Source organism: Notolabrus celidotus, chromosome 3 (assembly GCF_009762535.1).
Source record: "Notolabrus celidotus isolate fNotCel1 chromosome 3, fNotCel1.pri, whole genome shotgun sequence".
Classification (NCBI taxonomy): domain Eukaryota; kingdom Metazoa; phylum Chordata; class Actinopteri; order Labriformes; family Labridae; genus Notolabrus; species Notolabrus celidotus.
In genome coordinates, this window is record NC_048274.1 from 22,155,666 (window position 1) to 22,170,495 (window position 14,830).

The 14,830-nt window shown below is 40.6% G+C and overlaps 1 protein-coding gene across 1 annotated transcript in view; it reads right to left on the bottom strand.

Annotated features, from left to right (window-relative positions):
* Positions 1-1,125: 1,125 nt before the first annotated feature.
* ppfibp2a (PPFIA binding protein 2a) overlaps positions 1,126-14,830 on the bottom strand; it is a 37,315-nt gene continuing 23,610 nt past the window's right edge. Inside the window, 19 exon segments of the mRNA XM_034678763.1 lie at positions 1,126-1,779; positions 1,781-1,900; positions 1,981-2,169; positions 2,309-2,434; positions 2,778-2,900; positions 3,026-3,114; positions 3,236-3,347; positions 3,482-3,632; positions 3,840-3,968; positions 4,588-4,729; positions 6,093-6,231; positions 6,616-6,676; positions 6,762-6,829; positions 7,107-7,231; positions 7,390-7,468; positions 8,168-8,229; positions 9,042-9,153; positions 10,292-10,384; positions 14,170-14,301. Of these exon segments, the coding sequence (XP_034534654.1) occupies positions 1,675-1,779; positions 1,781-1,900; positions 1,981-2,169; positions 2,309-2,434; positions 2,778-2,900; positions 3,026-3,114; positions 3,236-3,347; positions 3,482-3,632; positions 3,840-3,968; positions 4,588-4,729; positions 6,093-6,231; positions 6,616-6,676; positions 6,762-6,829; positions 7,107-7,231; positions 7,390-7,468; positions 8,168-8,229; positions 9,042-9,153; positions 10,292-10,384; positions 14,170-14,301 (2,157 nt within the window). The 3' untranslated portion in view covers positions 1,126-1,674.

Sequence of the window (14,830 nt, forward strand, 5' to 3'; positions counted from 1 at the left end):
TTAACTTACCTTACCTTGTCAGCTACATTCATGCAGCTGTGTGTAGGTTCCTCAACTTTAACCTTAATCCCACTAACTGGGGGTAAGGTTCACCATTTAAATAGTCTTGGTTGTATCTCAGAGTTGCTTTATTTTTTCAATTTGTTGAACTTTATCAGCTAATTTATCAATGGCTGCAAAGCCTGATGGTTTAATTTTTTTTTCGATCTATGCTTTAAGATACAAGTGTTTCAAAGCATTCAGTTCCACCTCTGTGGTTCAAAATCTGAACAATTTTGGGGTGCTACTTTAACTTAGTCTTAAAATTGAATGCCCTGTGTACAAAGGCTAGTCCTTGAAGTGGGTGGCCCAGATTAAAATCCAGCCCCTGGGCAATTGCTGCATGTCATCCCTAGCTCTCTCTGCCTACTTCTCAATCTATTGTCCTATGCTTAGAGACATTCAAGCCCCCCAAATCTTCAAAATAATACGATATGGACAATTTTTTGAGTTCAGGTTTGCCATGGATCCTGCTTTAAAATGTCACTGACTAGGTAGGGGGAGTCTGTCAGTTATTAAGGGGGAGATGAAAAAAGATGCAGCAGTGACTGATTTCCACATTCTATTAACATTACTTACATTTATGGGGTGTGGTATTTAACTGTCATTTTCTTTTAATTCTAATCTCTTTTTCACTGTACATTAATTGCTAATTTTAATTATTGCAGTTGTTTTAATCCTTGGACCCTTGCACGTTAATGGTTTTCATAGTTTGAGGGTAAAGGACCTGGAGCTGGACCAAAATTTACTATGCTATAGGTGCTAAGAGTTTCTGCAGTTTTCTTTTTGACCAGTAGAGGGCAGACTTGGCTCGACAGCCTGTCTAAGATCCTAAGCTCAAAAGATCAGTTGCCAGGATGTGACAATCCATAAAGATACATTATCCCCAACAACAACTCTAGCAGTCATTTGCAATTGAGAAGAATCCAAACTTTAACTTTTTCACAGTCATGTAGACTTTGTCTATTATATTTGAGAGAAAGGTAAGATGTAAGCAAGTAGGAAGAATGTGAAAACAGAATAACCAAGTATTTTCATTTATGCTGATTAAAAATTGGAAAAGTTTATTTTCAATAATTCCAACAGTTTGGGTGTTCAATGTGGGTTGGAGAACCCTACCAATGAATATTTAAATGAGCAGAAAAAGAAGAGTACCATGAAGAATCAAAATGTTTAATTTCTGATTTTTTTGTCTGTTATACAGAAAATAATTGAGAAGCATTCTTCAACAATCTTGGGTTGACAATGTAACTGTACAGCCATTCAAAAAGATAACAAGAAAACTACAAAACTAAGAAGTTTAGATACAAAATAGTCAGTAAAATGCATAGTTTTAAAGCTAAAGTTGAGCGATGGAATCCAACTGTTTAAGGAATGCAGAGAGCAGCTTCATTTAACAATTCACACAATCTCAATATTCATCATAGTTTACACTAATAGAATTCAAGCAACATCCAAAGAAAAATACATTATCAACAGTTAACAGTGGCTGCTTAACACAGCATTCTAACTGCCCATCCTGCAAATCACCACCAGGATTCAAGAAGTCTTCTGCATTTGAACTTCCTATAATTCTCAAAGGCAGCGAGATGGGAGCGCTATGGGGATGATTGGGTTTCTTACTGTAATTTAAAATTACAGTTTTGGGCCATTAGCCTGAGCCTTTATTCCAACTGGCTCCCTCCTCTCAGCCTGTCGGTCCAAGCTGGGGCTGAGGCCCCTGATAGCTGCAGAGGGCATGCATGCGGGAAACCCCATTCACTGTCAGTGTTCCACTGTCTATTGGGCAGATATAGTCTGCAGACTCATCAGGTTTCCTCTTTCTCAGGTGACTGAATTGAGTAAAGCCGAGTTTCTTTGGCTGGAAATATATGGAAAAATTATTTAGATTATTAAGATACAGCAATCAGAAGCATTTTGATTCCTGGATTTGGCTCTCACCTTAACTTTAGCAGTGGTGGTGAGGGGCACATGGCCTGTGGCGTTGCCGTACTCTCTCTTCTCCTGCGTGGCCTGAGGCCCAACCAGTGTCGAGACGGCAGTGGCGAGGTGGCGGCGAAGCAAAGTCTTCTGTGGAGGAATATTTAACAGCAGGGCCAAAGTCTCTGCACTGAAACGAGGCTCCAGGATCTGTATGGAAGAGCATATTGACAGCAGATGGCAGCAACAAATTACAGTCTGCAGGCATGTCATGTAAGCATGTAATGCTGGTACAACTTGAAGACTTGCATAGAAGGCTTAAACCTAAACAGCACAGTACGGTACTTACAATCAGCCCACCATGAACACCGCTGCCCCGCAGATTAGGAGCAAACTCAGCCAGATCCACTGCTCTGAGCCACTCCATCACACGATGGTTAGACCACTGCACCACCTCTGAGGGAGAGGGCTGTCTCTGAAGCAAAAAAAAGGATAACAATAATCATCCCTCTCTTTAATCTCACCAAGGAAATTACCACCATGCAAATGCATGTTTAAACATGACTTAGAAGGCAGTTGAGAACAAAATGCTGTTAAAAATCTTTGGACAGCTGTGCATATGCTGCCATCTAGTGGGAACCTGATGTCATGACATCTCAATAAAACATAAATATCAGCGAAATAACTTTTTTTTCATATAGTGTTATATTTGTAATTACACATAAAAAATGGAGCATAACATAAAACATGAGAAAGCATCTACATAAAGTACACCCTGGTGCAAATCAACTTTCACTCACTTCTCTCCATTGGCTTACCTCTTCCCCTGGTCTGCGTCGTAGACAGTTTGGGTTGAACTTGTTGGCATGAAGCACATGGATGGCACATTTAATACTGAGATGATGAAGCTGGCTGGTAACCTTGAGCGTCAAGAGGTCATTCTAAGTGAAGAGCAGAAACCATCAGTGAACATCAGTAGAGTTTTAGTCTGAAATTAAGATTTAATAATATTTGCAGGCATTCACTGAAACAGACAACATCCAGTATATGCAGAGTTAAATCATACCACTGTGAGGTATTGAATCATTCGACCATCCACTCGAGCTTCATGGAAGTTGTCTTTATACTGAGGCAAACCGATATCATCCAGCCAACCTGAATAGGTGACAAGACACTGATTCGCTTTGCTGTCGCACTCTTTTTTTCAATCATATGATGTAAATCAGAGACATGCATCCTGACTTCTTTACCATATTGTATGCAGGACTAAACTTACGTGTGACCCAGATGTGGTCCAGCTCAGATGATTTCTCTACAACTTTAGTAGTGAAAGCACTCAGAGCCAGCTGCAGCTTCTTCCTGTGCAGAGGATGCCTCATACCCATCTCCTAAGTCAGAAAAGACACAGTGACTTGCCATGACCATGGTATTATCATAAGCATGAAAAACATTACTAATTAGTCACAGTGCTTTCACAGTGTTGAGTTTTAAATATCATGAAATGTCCTGTCAGATTTCTGACCTTCTCAAAGTCCTGGGCCGAACCAGACAGGAGTGTTTGTCCATTTTCAACCCACTGTCTGCTGAGACTGACATACTGGCCTAGTCCATAGTCCTCTAACCAGCTGCACACCTGCTCCTTGGTCCACTGGCTGAATGGAATATTCATATCGCTGAAATAAAAGATATACAAAAAATAATGAAGCTGGAAGTATTTAATGATCCTCTTAATACTTCACAGCGTGCATGCCCTGAATGCCCCAAGGAAATAGAGGATGTAGTTTATTTAAAAAAAAACAGAGCATGATAGAAAACCCTGAAACACTTCAATTAGGAGAACTGTAATGCAAACTCAGGTATAGGAGCACACTAAACCTTACCGTGCAGAGTTATATGATTCAGGGGTCCTGGTCAGCCTGGGTCCAGCTGTAGCACGAAGTCCCCCTCTTCTGAACTGACCACCGTCTGGATCTGCTGCCTGAAGCCCACCAGACTGGGTTCTTCGAAGTCTAGATAAGGTAGATAAGGTTAAACTTATAAGCACAATGTAAAATAATTTAATTCTCAAAGTACAGTAGGTAAGGGATAATATAAAATGAGTGGATTTTTATAGTGGATTTGAACCTCAACAGGGGGTTAATTCTGTAGACTTCTTAAAATGAGCAAAGCCAGTCAACTATTAACCAGGCATCCACAGTTTCAACTTTCCCAAATACATTAAAAGTAATATTAAAAATATTATCTGTGTTGTTTGCCAATTTGGAGAACCAATGGAGACTAATGTTTTTGACACAGTGTCAACAGGCAGAGGTGAAATGTGTCAGGCTCCTTCACACGTATTGGTTTGATATGACGTTTAAGGTGAGGTTGTCCCTGCAATGTTTGCTCCTCACAGCAAAAGTTTTTTTTATAAAGAAATAACATCCACACATCGCTGTGGAGTATTGACCAATCATAATTGAGTATTTAACACAGCTGTGTAGAAACGGTATTATTCAGACTCACACTGCATATTTATACCAATTCATTCAAACTCATTCAAAGTTTGCCCTATTCATTTTTGGTTGACCTTAAGAGATTATTTGAAATCGTGTATTTTTGATGGTGAATGTAATTTACAGCACTTACTTTCCCCACAGTCTTTTGAAGCTTCTGTTGTTCTTCATGTATTCCGGTGAGCCCACAGTGCGCTGGCCGGACTGTGTATTTGCTCCAGAGTGAACGGGGGAATTATCACTGGAAGTGCTGTCATCAACCTTCTCCAGCTTTCCTTTAAGAGGTCATAAAAACAGTTAGTGTAATACAAACAGATACAGATGTAGTTCTACTTCAATGAGTGGACAGCAGAGGGTGACAAAGATGCAGTATTTTTCAAATGCAAGTTCATAGAATTTGTGATGAGTAAAGCAGACATAGGCCTGAACTAAGGAGTTGGGAAGTTACAAATACTGTTCCTTATACATGTATGAAGGTCAAGGTAAACTGTATTAGTCCTGTGAGGGGCTATTTGTTTTGCAGCCAGCAGCAAGAAAACAAGAACAATAAATAAATTAAAACATTCACTCATACATTCAGACAATGTTTTGCTTAATCTCTTAGTCCTGCATGTGGGCAAGCTGTATCTGCTGCCGTAAGGAGACAACATGAACTCTGTTAATAGAGGATGGCTATGATCAGCCAAGATCAAGAGGGAGAATTTTATCCTTTATTTTTTCCATTAACTATTACTTTCTCCCTCTGTATTTGATAATAATATCTGGACTTTCCAAATTTGCACAATCTGAACAATCTGTAACTCTAGCTTCAAAGCTTTAGATGGAAGTCATCATAGAAATATCCTTCAGGGGGCAAGGTTTAATTTTTTCCATAAGTACAAACCAGTGCTTGTCCTTTCCTCCCTTTGTTTCAGTTCAGATGTTGAAAAAGCCGTTCTTCTTTTACTAAGTATCACAGTGTCTTTACTACTACTTTAGTAAGGAATGTGACAGTTTTTGCCAGTTCTGCTTAATTTGTAGTTTCCTGAAGGTAAAGTACTGTAACAGCCAAATCTTGATGATGATACAGACAGAGAAAAAGGCAGTCAAAAACCCTATTTTCAGTGCAATGCACATGAGGTGGTCTGAATTTACACAGAGCTCCATTCAGGAGAGGGAAAGCAGAGGTCACAGACCATTGAGTTCAGCAAATAATTCATTGGTCAATGCCCCATGAAAATGACGGGTCTAGGCTAAATTTTACAAGGTGTGATTTTTATGATATGAGCTACAGTCAGTCACCATTGAACCAGAATGCTGCAGAGAGAAATCAGGGTGGGGCTTGAGCTAAAAGTGGATGCTGAAGCTGAGGGAGGGTGTATCTGGGATGAGTGTGGTCAATCAGAGCAGCAGAGAGGGTGTGTTTGGCAAGAAAGTCTGCAATGATCCATCTGCTCTGTCAGGAGACTCTGAAATTAGATGTGATCAAAGGCACACTGGTGGTCTGGTCAAAGAGGAGTGGTTAGCTCCAAATATGATTGCTGCCTTGTAAGGCCTCAAGGCTACTCCAGAGAAAAACGAAGTTCAGCTCTCACTCAGGGATTATTGCCACACATGATTTATCATATCATTAATAACATACTGTGCAGCTTGACTTACTTTGGCCAGAGTCGTCATCTTCACTCCCATCAGGAGACCGTTGACTCTGGATTTCACTGTTGCTGTCTACGGTTCCATTCTGCTCCGACAGAGAGGAGTTCACAGGCAGAGTCTGACTCCTGATGTCACCCAGAGTACTCTAGGTAAATAACAGAAATGACAGAATTAGAAAAATACAGAAAATTAGCTAAATCAAGCAAGTACTGCAACATATACAACAAGTGAAAAAATATAGGAAGGTTCATAAAATTTGTGTTTTCTGAGTTATCTTTTGCAGGTTAGCTCATAAGATCTGTCTGATTATTAAAAGTTATATTTGTGGGGTGCTGGTTTTGCTCAACAAAACATTGCTATGCATGCTTGATTCAGAGGCTACAAGCACATGGTCTGGGTACCATTCCAACCCTTGACCCTTTGCTGAGTAGTGACGTCAGTCCGCACCCTCCCCTGCCAGTTCCTACTCTATCCTCCGTTCTATCTCCCATTAAAGACATACAAGCACAAAATTACACTTAAAAAGTACCTTTTGTGGAGTTCCATTTGTCAGGTCATTCATGCTGCTTGATAAAGTCTGTGACTCTGTTCTGAGGAAAAAAAAAATCAAACAAGTCAGAAAAATGTAAATCAAAGATAGTGGAGATATCAGCTCACAAAAAGATCTGTCTCTACCTGGAATCACTGTCCTTCTGGGCTGATGAAACAGATGTTTGATGGGAGGAAGAACTATTTGTGGAAGCCTGTAACAAGTGAAACATACGTTAAAATAAATCAAAGAGAGATTATGTTTATGTAGATAAAAGCCTCAGCTGATCATGTCCATGCAGCTGAACAACATAAATGGTCACATGGACAAAAAGAAAACAACATTTTTGATTATGAACAACAAGATCATCATGTTCATGCTTATAAATAAAAACTAAACTGGTCAGGTTGATGCCATCAAAATCTAAAATGGTGAAATTTATGCAGACAAAACCTGAAATGATCTAACAACAAACAACTGTTTGTACCCACTTCAGATTTGACATCCTCAGATTTTGCACTGGCTGAGTCAGCATTCTTCATCAGTCCATGCTCTTCCTCCTCGCTGCTGCTTGATGGAGTCCTACCATTGGACAATAAACGAACAGCAGGTGGAGCTATAGTAACAAAGACAAGAAATGTTTTTTACTTTCAACTCCAGCGCTTTATGTGTTAAACAAAAGGAAGTGTGGTGGCCGAGAATTTGCTCAGAAACTGTTGCTAACATGAAACCAACTGCTAAAGGGGGGGAGAAAGAGTGGAATAAGCTGATTACCTTGCCTTGTGCTGTGAGTGACCTCTCTGAATTGCTTGCACTGATTCAGGAGCAGTGTGAGCTCCTCTATACGTCGGTCCTGAGGAAAACAGAGAGGACTGAGAGGGTTTCAAGGACAACAAAACCAAGTTAAGATGTTTATCTAAGGTTGAGAAACACACATATGGACTTTCTTCTTCACTCAGTTACTGACCAATATACCACACAAACGTCTCTCTTTCACCATATGGCCTTTACATCAAAGTAGTGGATAGGGAGGGGATTGACACAAGCCTGGCTGGAAACCTTAGTTGTGGTCACCAGCTGTGTGGAGTGTGTGTGTGTTTTGAAGTGGTGCCCAGGCCTGGTTTTGCCATGGTTCTCTTAATGCAGCACACTCCAAAATTAGGCCTGGCAGGTCGAGGCCTACTTAAGTGTGGCTTTGCCTGAAATGGCTTGACTTGGGTGTGTGTGTGTGTATGCATGTGTGTAGCCTCTCTGGTGTGCCACATGTAGAGCTGTGTCTGTAAGTCTTTAAAGTCCAAACTACTCTGAGAATACAAAAGCTCCTCTGTACTATAAATGTTCAGAGGGTGGAGTCTCTGAGAAATGACAACATCTAAAATGAGTTAGCTTTTAACCTTTTAAACGGCAGTGGTGATAGCAGCTCTACATACAGGCCAGTATGACATTGTAGTAAACAGTTGACAGCACACACACTGCTCTGTGCTGCTTAATCATGTACAGCTGTGCTGACCAGAAAAAGAAAGGATTCTTTTCACTATTGGTGCTGTCTTACCTTCTCGTCATTGTCTGCTAAGAGTGATTTCATTCCACTCCTGAGCCTCTGCAGTTCCTGATCTATAAAGGGAAACACCAAACTTTATATTAACCTCTATACACAGCTGCTTATGTAATAAAAAGTAGTATTCTATACTGACAGAAACGTCTGGGATGTGGTTATTCAGAAGGGAAGGACAGGCAAAAATACACCCATGCACTTTGTAATCTAAACCCATTATTTTTAGATCAACTGAAGCCCTTTTTTTAATCAACCAATCATAGCTTTAGCCATGTCAGCTTTATATATTTGGGCTCTCAGTACATAGACACTTTCTTTGTAACAACTGCAGGGACACAGGCTGCATTGCTGTTGAGTGACAGTAATAATATATTTAGCAAGTGCTCTTGGGAGGGCTTAATCTTTGACAGATGAAATTAAGAACAAACAAGACTTCATGCTTTCAGGAATAAAAAAGCCGAGGGGAGAACAGAGAGAGGGCATTGAGTAATTTTGAAAACAAGTTGGTGATTTGTAAAGCTGCCCCTAAAAGGAAAAGGAAACACAAGATAATGAAATAAGGAGATATGTCTGGAGAAAGGAGAATAATTTAATGATCAAGAGTAGACTTAGCCCCTGGGTTTGTACTGATTTTTTAAGAGCTACTCAGGCTTACATTTGGTGTTGAGCATCTTCCTGTATATCTCCTCAAAGAGAGGGAGACAGAGACTGTGAATTAAGGGCTGGGGCGCTTCCCCAAAGCGTTTTTTGGAAGTTAATGAATGCATGAAGGAGTCATTAATTATGTCACCCGTCAGGCTGGGTAACTGTCAATGAGAGGATGTTTCTGTGGCAAGTTGCTGGAGAGTTTGATGCTGGGTGCTTTACTTACCTCTCTCTGAGCTCTCAGTGGATAGAGAGGGTCTGGCCAGGAGCTGAGTGTGCAAGCTCTCGATCTCAGCATTCTTGCAGAGCAGAAGCTGCTGAAGGCTGCTGATCTCCGCCTGTGGGTGCCACACGGAGAGAAATCATAGCTGAGAGGACACGCAGCTCTGCACAAACGCACTACATGTGCCAAAAGATGCCTGTTTAGACATGCACAGCTAGAAGCTTCTCAACATTCACCAAAACAACACATGTACATGTTTCTTAATTAAAGTGCCAGCACATGTCCTCACTTGTAATCCAGATTTTGTGAGGTATAAATGTCACCCCCCCTCAATTATATACATCTTTATATAAAGCAGCCACAACAAAGCATGGAACGGTTCAACATTGAATTTTAGAGAGAAAAAAATCAGGCTTTGGCTGCCTTTTTAGTTTGTTTTGAAGTTGGCATAAGGCACAAAACAGATGGCAATAAAGTGAAGTTCAGGATGATCTACTTGTAAATTCTGTTTGTCTGATGTGTAGAAAAGGAGAAAGGTAGAAATTACACTTTTTGCCATCTTTAGCTAGTTGTAGCTCCACTTTTAACTTATATAAACTAAAATAATGATTTACAGATAGCAGTAGAATTTTGAATCAGAAACGTTTTACATATGCAGACTAAAAAATAGGTGCTCACCGTTTCTAGAATCATTTGAACATTTTGATCATTTCCAAAATGTATTACCATGATGTGACCCCAATGACAGTCATTTTTTACACTGACCAGGCAACACCATTACAACTTAGATTATTGTAAACACAGGGATTATAAGTAAAGTTTAAAGTCTCTTTTCAACTGAAAATATTATTGAGTGGGCAGGTAAAACAATAACAGCAAACTGAAACAAGTAGACAGAGACACTGGAACAGAGACAGATAACAAAATAATGGGAGAGACAATCTAATCTTTAAGAAGTTAATCCCACTTGATCATGCCAAAGAATACACGTAAAACATTAAAAAGGATTTATCCATAATCAAATCTAATTCAGCATCTCTCTAAAACACAGGGTGAAATGATTCTCAGACTTCCTAAGAAAACAAAGGTGTCTGAGAATCTGAGAGAGAGAGTGCAAAAGCAGACTGACTCACTTCACTGGCTGGAACATTGGATTGGACAGCTTTTAGGAAAGTTGAGTGGACAGTTAGCAGCGGAATTTGGGCACCGATTGCAGAGTCTAGTCTATGTGAAATTCAGAACTTTCTTTTTACCTTTGTCACTTTGAGTTTCTTCTCGTACTGTAGTTTCTGATCCTCCAGGTCCTCCACTTTGTCCTTGAGAATCCTGAGCTCCTTCAGCAGGCCCTGAAACAGAAAATGAATCATTTTGCTAGTTTAAATATTCAGATGATGCTAGTACCCAATGCTAGTGCTAATGCTAATGTTTGTAACCCTTATGTTTGTTCGACAGATCAGTCAGTTTGAATTTGTGTTTCGCCAAACCACAACAAATGTCGAGCAATATTAAGGTATTTCAAACTTCAAGATGATGCTTGTTACTGTTGCTAATGCTAATTACTTGCATTGTTTTTTCCAGTTCGAACACTTTGAAGATGCTAGTTACTGATGCTAATGTTAGTAAATGGTAAATGGTAAAAGGACTTATATAGCACTTTTCTAGTCTGTCTGACCACTCGCTTTTACATTACTTGTCACATTCACCCATTCATACCCATTCACTCACTGATGGTAGAGGCTGCTATGTAGTGAGGGACCATCAGTCTTAGCTAATCTATTTCGTTCACATTCACACACAACAGAGGGAGCAATTCGGGGTTCAGTGTCTTACTCAAGGACACTTCGGCATGTGACTGCTGGAGCTGGTATCGAACCGCTAACCTTCCGATTGATAGACAACCAACTCTACCCACTGAGCCACAGCCGCCCAGCCATATAGCTCTAAATCTTGACTAAATTCATCTCATGACACTTTATGTATAATTACAAAGAACAGTAGCTTATTGCACAAGCTTAAGTCTGGGTGCAAAGTCAACCACTGAAAATCAGAGTATTTGTTACAGTGTTGTCTCTCATGCCAGATTACCTCCAAACAGCCTATAGTTGAAAACAATTTCTGTTAACTTCTGTTAAGCAGCTAACAGTAATACAAAGTTATACAAAATATCACAAAGAATTTTGATTAGGAACTTAATCTACATCTAGTGTAAAACAACAACAGTGACACTGAGTGGTTAAATCATCAACCACAGCATACACTAATAATGGTTCTGATAATATTATCTCCGCCCATGGAAAACAAAAGAACGACTACAACAAAACTAATGTCAAAGGGAGAGAGATCAGAGAACGCACTACAGACAGTGTTGCTTGATGTGAAATCATCTTCTCCTCATCCTCCAATTAAACCCATCTTTCAAAACAATGCATCATGACAACCTGTGTTTTATGGGGAGCAGAGAGGGTCACATTTAAGATGTCACATTAAGGTGTCATGCTTGAGGTAGAGCTATCTCACCTCAAATGTAAGTAGTGCATAACCTTTGTCTTAAATTAGAAATTATGTTTAAACTTATGCATAGCTGGTACCCAGTGCAGGACCAAACTTTTTGTTATATTATTTTGAGAGACTCAGCATTCATCCAATCTGAGCAAACACTTTGTAACAGTGGCAAAGAAAAGCTTCCTTTTAACAGGCAGAAACCTCAAGCAGAACCAGACTCATTGGTGAGCAGCCATCGGCTGCAACCTGAGAACCAGAAAATTATGAAAAGCTCAAGTTAATTGTGCCACACAATGATGCATAACAGACCAATGAGATTAGCTCTGTCGACAAACCAAGCTGCTAAGAGACACAGAGGTGTGAGGACATTTGTTAATTCTCTTTTGTATTAGTATCTTAACCCTAGGATTAAACACACCGCAGTGACACAACCCATGCTGCCAACACTAACAGTCATGCAGGCAGGCTGTGCCTACACTTTCTCCTCCAGAATGGTACTCCTGCTCTGCATCTGAGCCAGCAGCCTCTTCCAGGCTGGATGTACTCCCATCAGGCCCTTCTGGAGCCTCTTTTAGTTTGTGAATCACCCCTGAGGTTGTGTCGCAGGACAGCCCTGGTTTTGAGCCCTGATCCTCAATGGACTCATCGAGGCCCGTTACTGGGGAGTTTCTATCAGCCGGGATCTCCAAGGCCTTTTTCTCCTGGATCTTGCTATTGATCTCTTCCTGAAACCTACACATCTGCTCCTGCAGCTCGCTAATGAAATTCACAACAGTCTGGCAGAAACAGAAGGGAAGGATAGAGAGGAATATTTAGACAAGAGGGAGCAGATGGATGTTCTTGTTTGTGTCTAAAGACATCAAAGTAGATGGGTTTTTAAAAAATCCTTTTTTCCTCTACCTCGTGTCCACTTGATATTTTTAGCTTGAGGAAGTATAATATTGGGTTTTAGCCTAAAGACATCAATATGATACTGAACCTGTATCAGAAATGCAACTCCTTGGCTTTTCTACAAGCACACGTGGCCAGTTTTTCTCATCCGTTCTAAGTAAACAGAAAGTCCATATGAGCCCTTACTTCCCTCTTGCTTTTTGGCCATCACTGTTTAAACATTAGGCTGTGCCATCTCCCTAATTCCTGTACACTTTATCTCATGAGCAGTTTGCAATGATATGTTGTTTGAGGGGTGAGCGGGTTTGCAATCTTTTAAAATGATCCATGCCCAATGTCTCCTCAGAAAGAGTGTAAACAGCAGCCCAGTTATGCTCGGACTGTGGACAGAGGAAGTCTCACTTGGGGTCCGGTGCAGCGGATATGACAGATGATATGGAGTGCCTCCATGGCTATATTTAACTATGAGTTTACTGGCTCCCCAGCAAGGAGGCTTTAACACGCTGTGTGTGTATGTGTGGACATGTTTGTGTTGTAGAGGCAGCACGTGGGAGGCCTGTAAAGTGTTCAAAGCAGATTTTTTCCGATTCTCCTTAAGTCCAAGCAGCTGTTGTAGAGAAAGTTGGTTCTGTGCACAAGATGAATGAAGGATTAAGAAGTGCTGAAACATTGTTTACACAAAGTCACTTATTTGTGCTACTTCTATCTTTTTAAACTACAAACCAGAATCCTATAAACCACACACAACACATATTTAAATACGTATATTTTGCCATTGTATATTTATATAAATATGTACAGTATATATACATGTTTTTAAGGACATGCTTTTCCAGTTAAGGAAGGGTCCTTTTCTCAACCTTCACCCATCACCAAGTACAAATTTATCTGGGCTGAGTCCTACACACACTCATATTTGGCCCGCCATCCATCATGCCAGCTTTGCTACGCCTGAACTCTTTTAACCCTAGGACACAAAGGCTCTTTGACCAGTAGTGTTTTGACAGTAACTACATACATTACAGTATCCTGTCTACTTTCCCTGCTTCCTCTCTCTCCTATTCATACGGTCACTAAATGCCCAGGATGTCAGCTGGTAACCAGACACATCAGGCTAAAGTAAATACATGATTCACTTTAAACTGACAAAAAAATGTAAACCCTTGGAGACGTTTTTTCCTGTGGATTTTGCCCAGGAACAACAGAGCCAGGGTTCGGGTGAATGTTTCCCTCCATCAGTCCAGTAAGTGTTTATGGTCTTCCATAAAATCAGCAGCTGACTTCAAGGTTAACTCCATCAGAGCACAAGGCAGATTTTTGTGTGTTTCCTTGTCATTCCTGGCAGAGGTAGGTGCAAATTTCCAGAGAATGAAGTAAAATAGAATCCAAAGGGCTTTATTGCTAAGCTGAATCTTCACTCGCAAGAGTCCTTAGCGAAAGAAAATCTTTGGTCATTGGGTATTAGGCATTCACATTTACTAACCAAAGCAGTCAAGACTGCAGAGTTTAACTTTAAAATTTTAGTCCAGCTGAAGTAACTGATGGCTCAGTCCTGGGAAACTGTGCTGCAAGTTAATGGAAAGCAACTAAATCTAGTTCATCTGGTACTACTCAACAAAACAGCCTTACTGTGATGTATACAAATCTGCTTAAAATAAGTTCTGACAACCAGAAAAACTGTACTATAATAACTGAAAACGTCTAAATGTAAAAGTATGGGCATATTTGTCTATCCTACCTCTGCCTTGTGCTGCCGTTCAGCCCCGTGGTTCTGTTTTCCCTCCATGTCTGCCAGCTTTATTTTCAGGTAGGACACCTCCCCCATAAGACTCAGCTTCTGGTTCTCCAGGGACGTCCTATGCAGGAGCTCCTGTCATAAACAGCACACAGCAGGAGCATGAAGAAGCAACACAAACAGACACCCAGGTTAACACATTATCCCCTTCAGTGGTACTCCATACTCACTGGACAAAGGCGACATTAAGTGTGAGGCACAGTGAGCTTCCCGCTCTGTAATGACAGTCCCCTTAGACAAACCCTCTGGTTTCAGATGCTGTTTGAGTGGCTAAATATACACAACCCATGACCACTATTTATAATGCCTATTTCACAGCTCACTCAAAGTACACAGCAGAGGGAGGAGTGAGAGAGAGGAGGGGGGATTTAGCAAAAGCATGCAAAACATCCATAGAAAGGACATTAATATAACTTCAACAGGTGCATTTTCCTGTCAGTGTGAACGACTGTCAATCAAACCTCGCACTATTGATCTACTGTACAGTCTGGGACTATTTGTCCTGAGTGTCTGTCGGCCTGGAGAGCTGAACCACGCCAGGCAGGCACATGTATTACTAATTTGGCTGATGTCAAGCAGGTGCTAAATCACTTAAAGTCTAGAA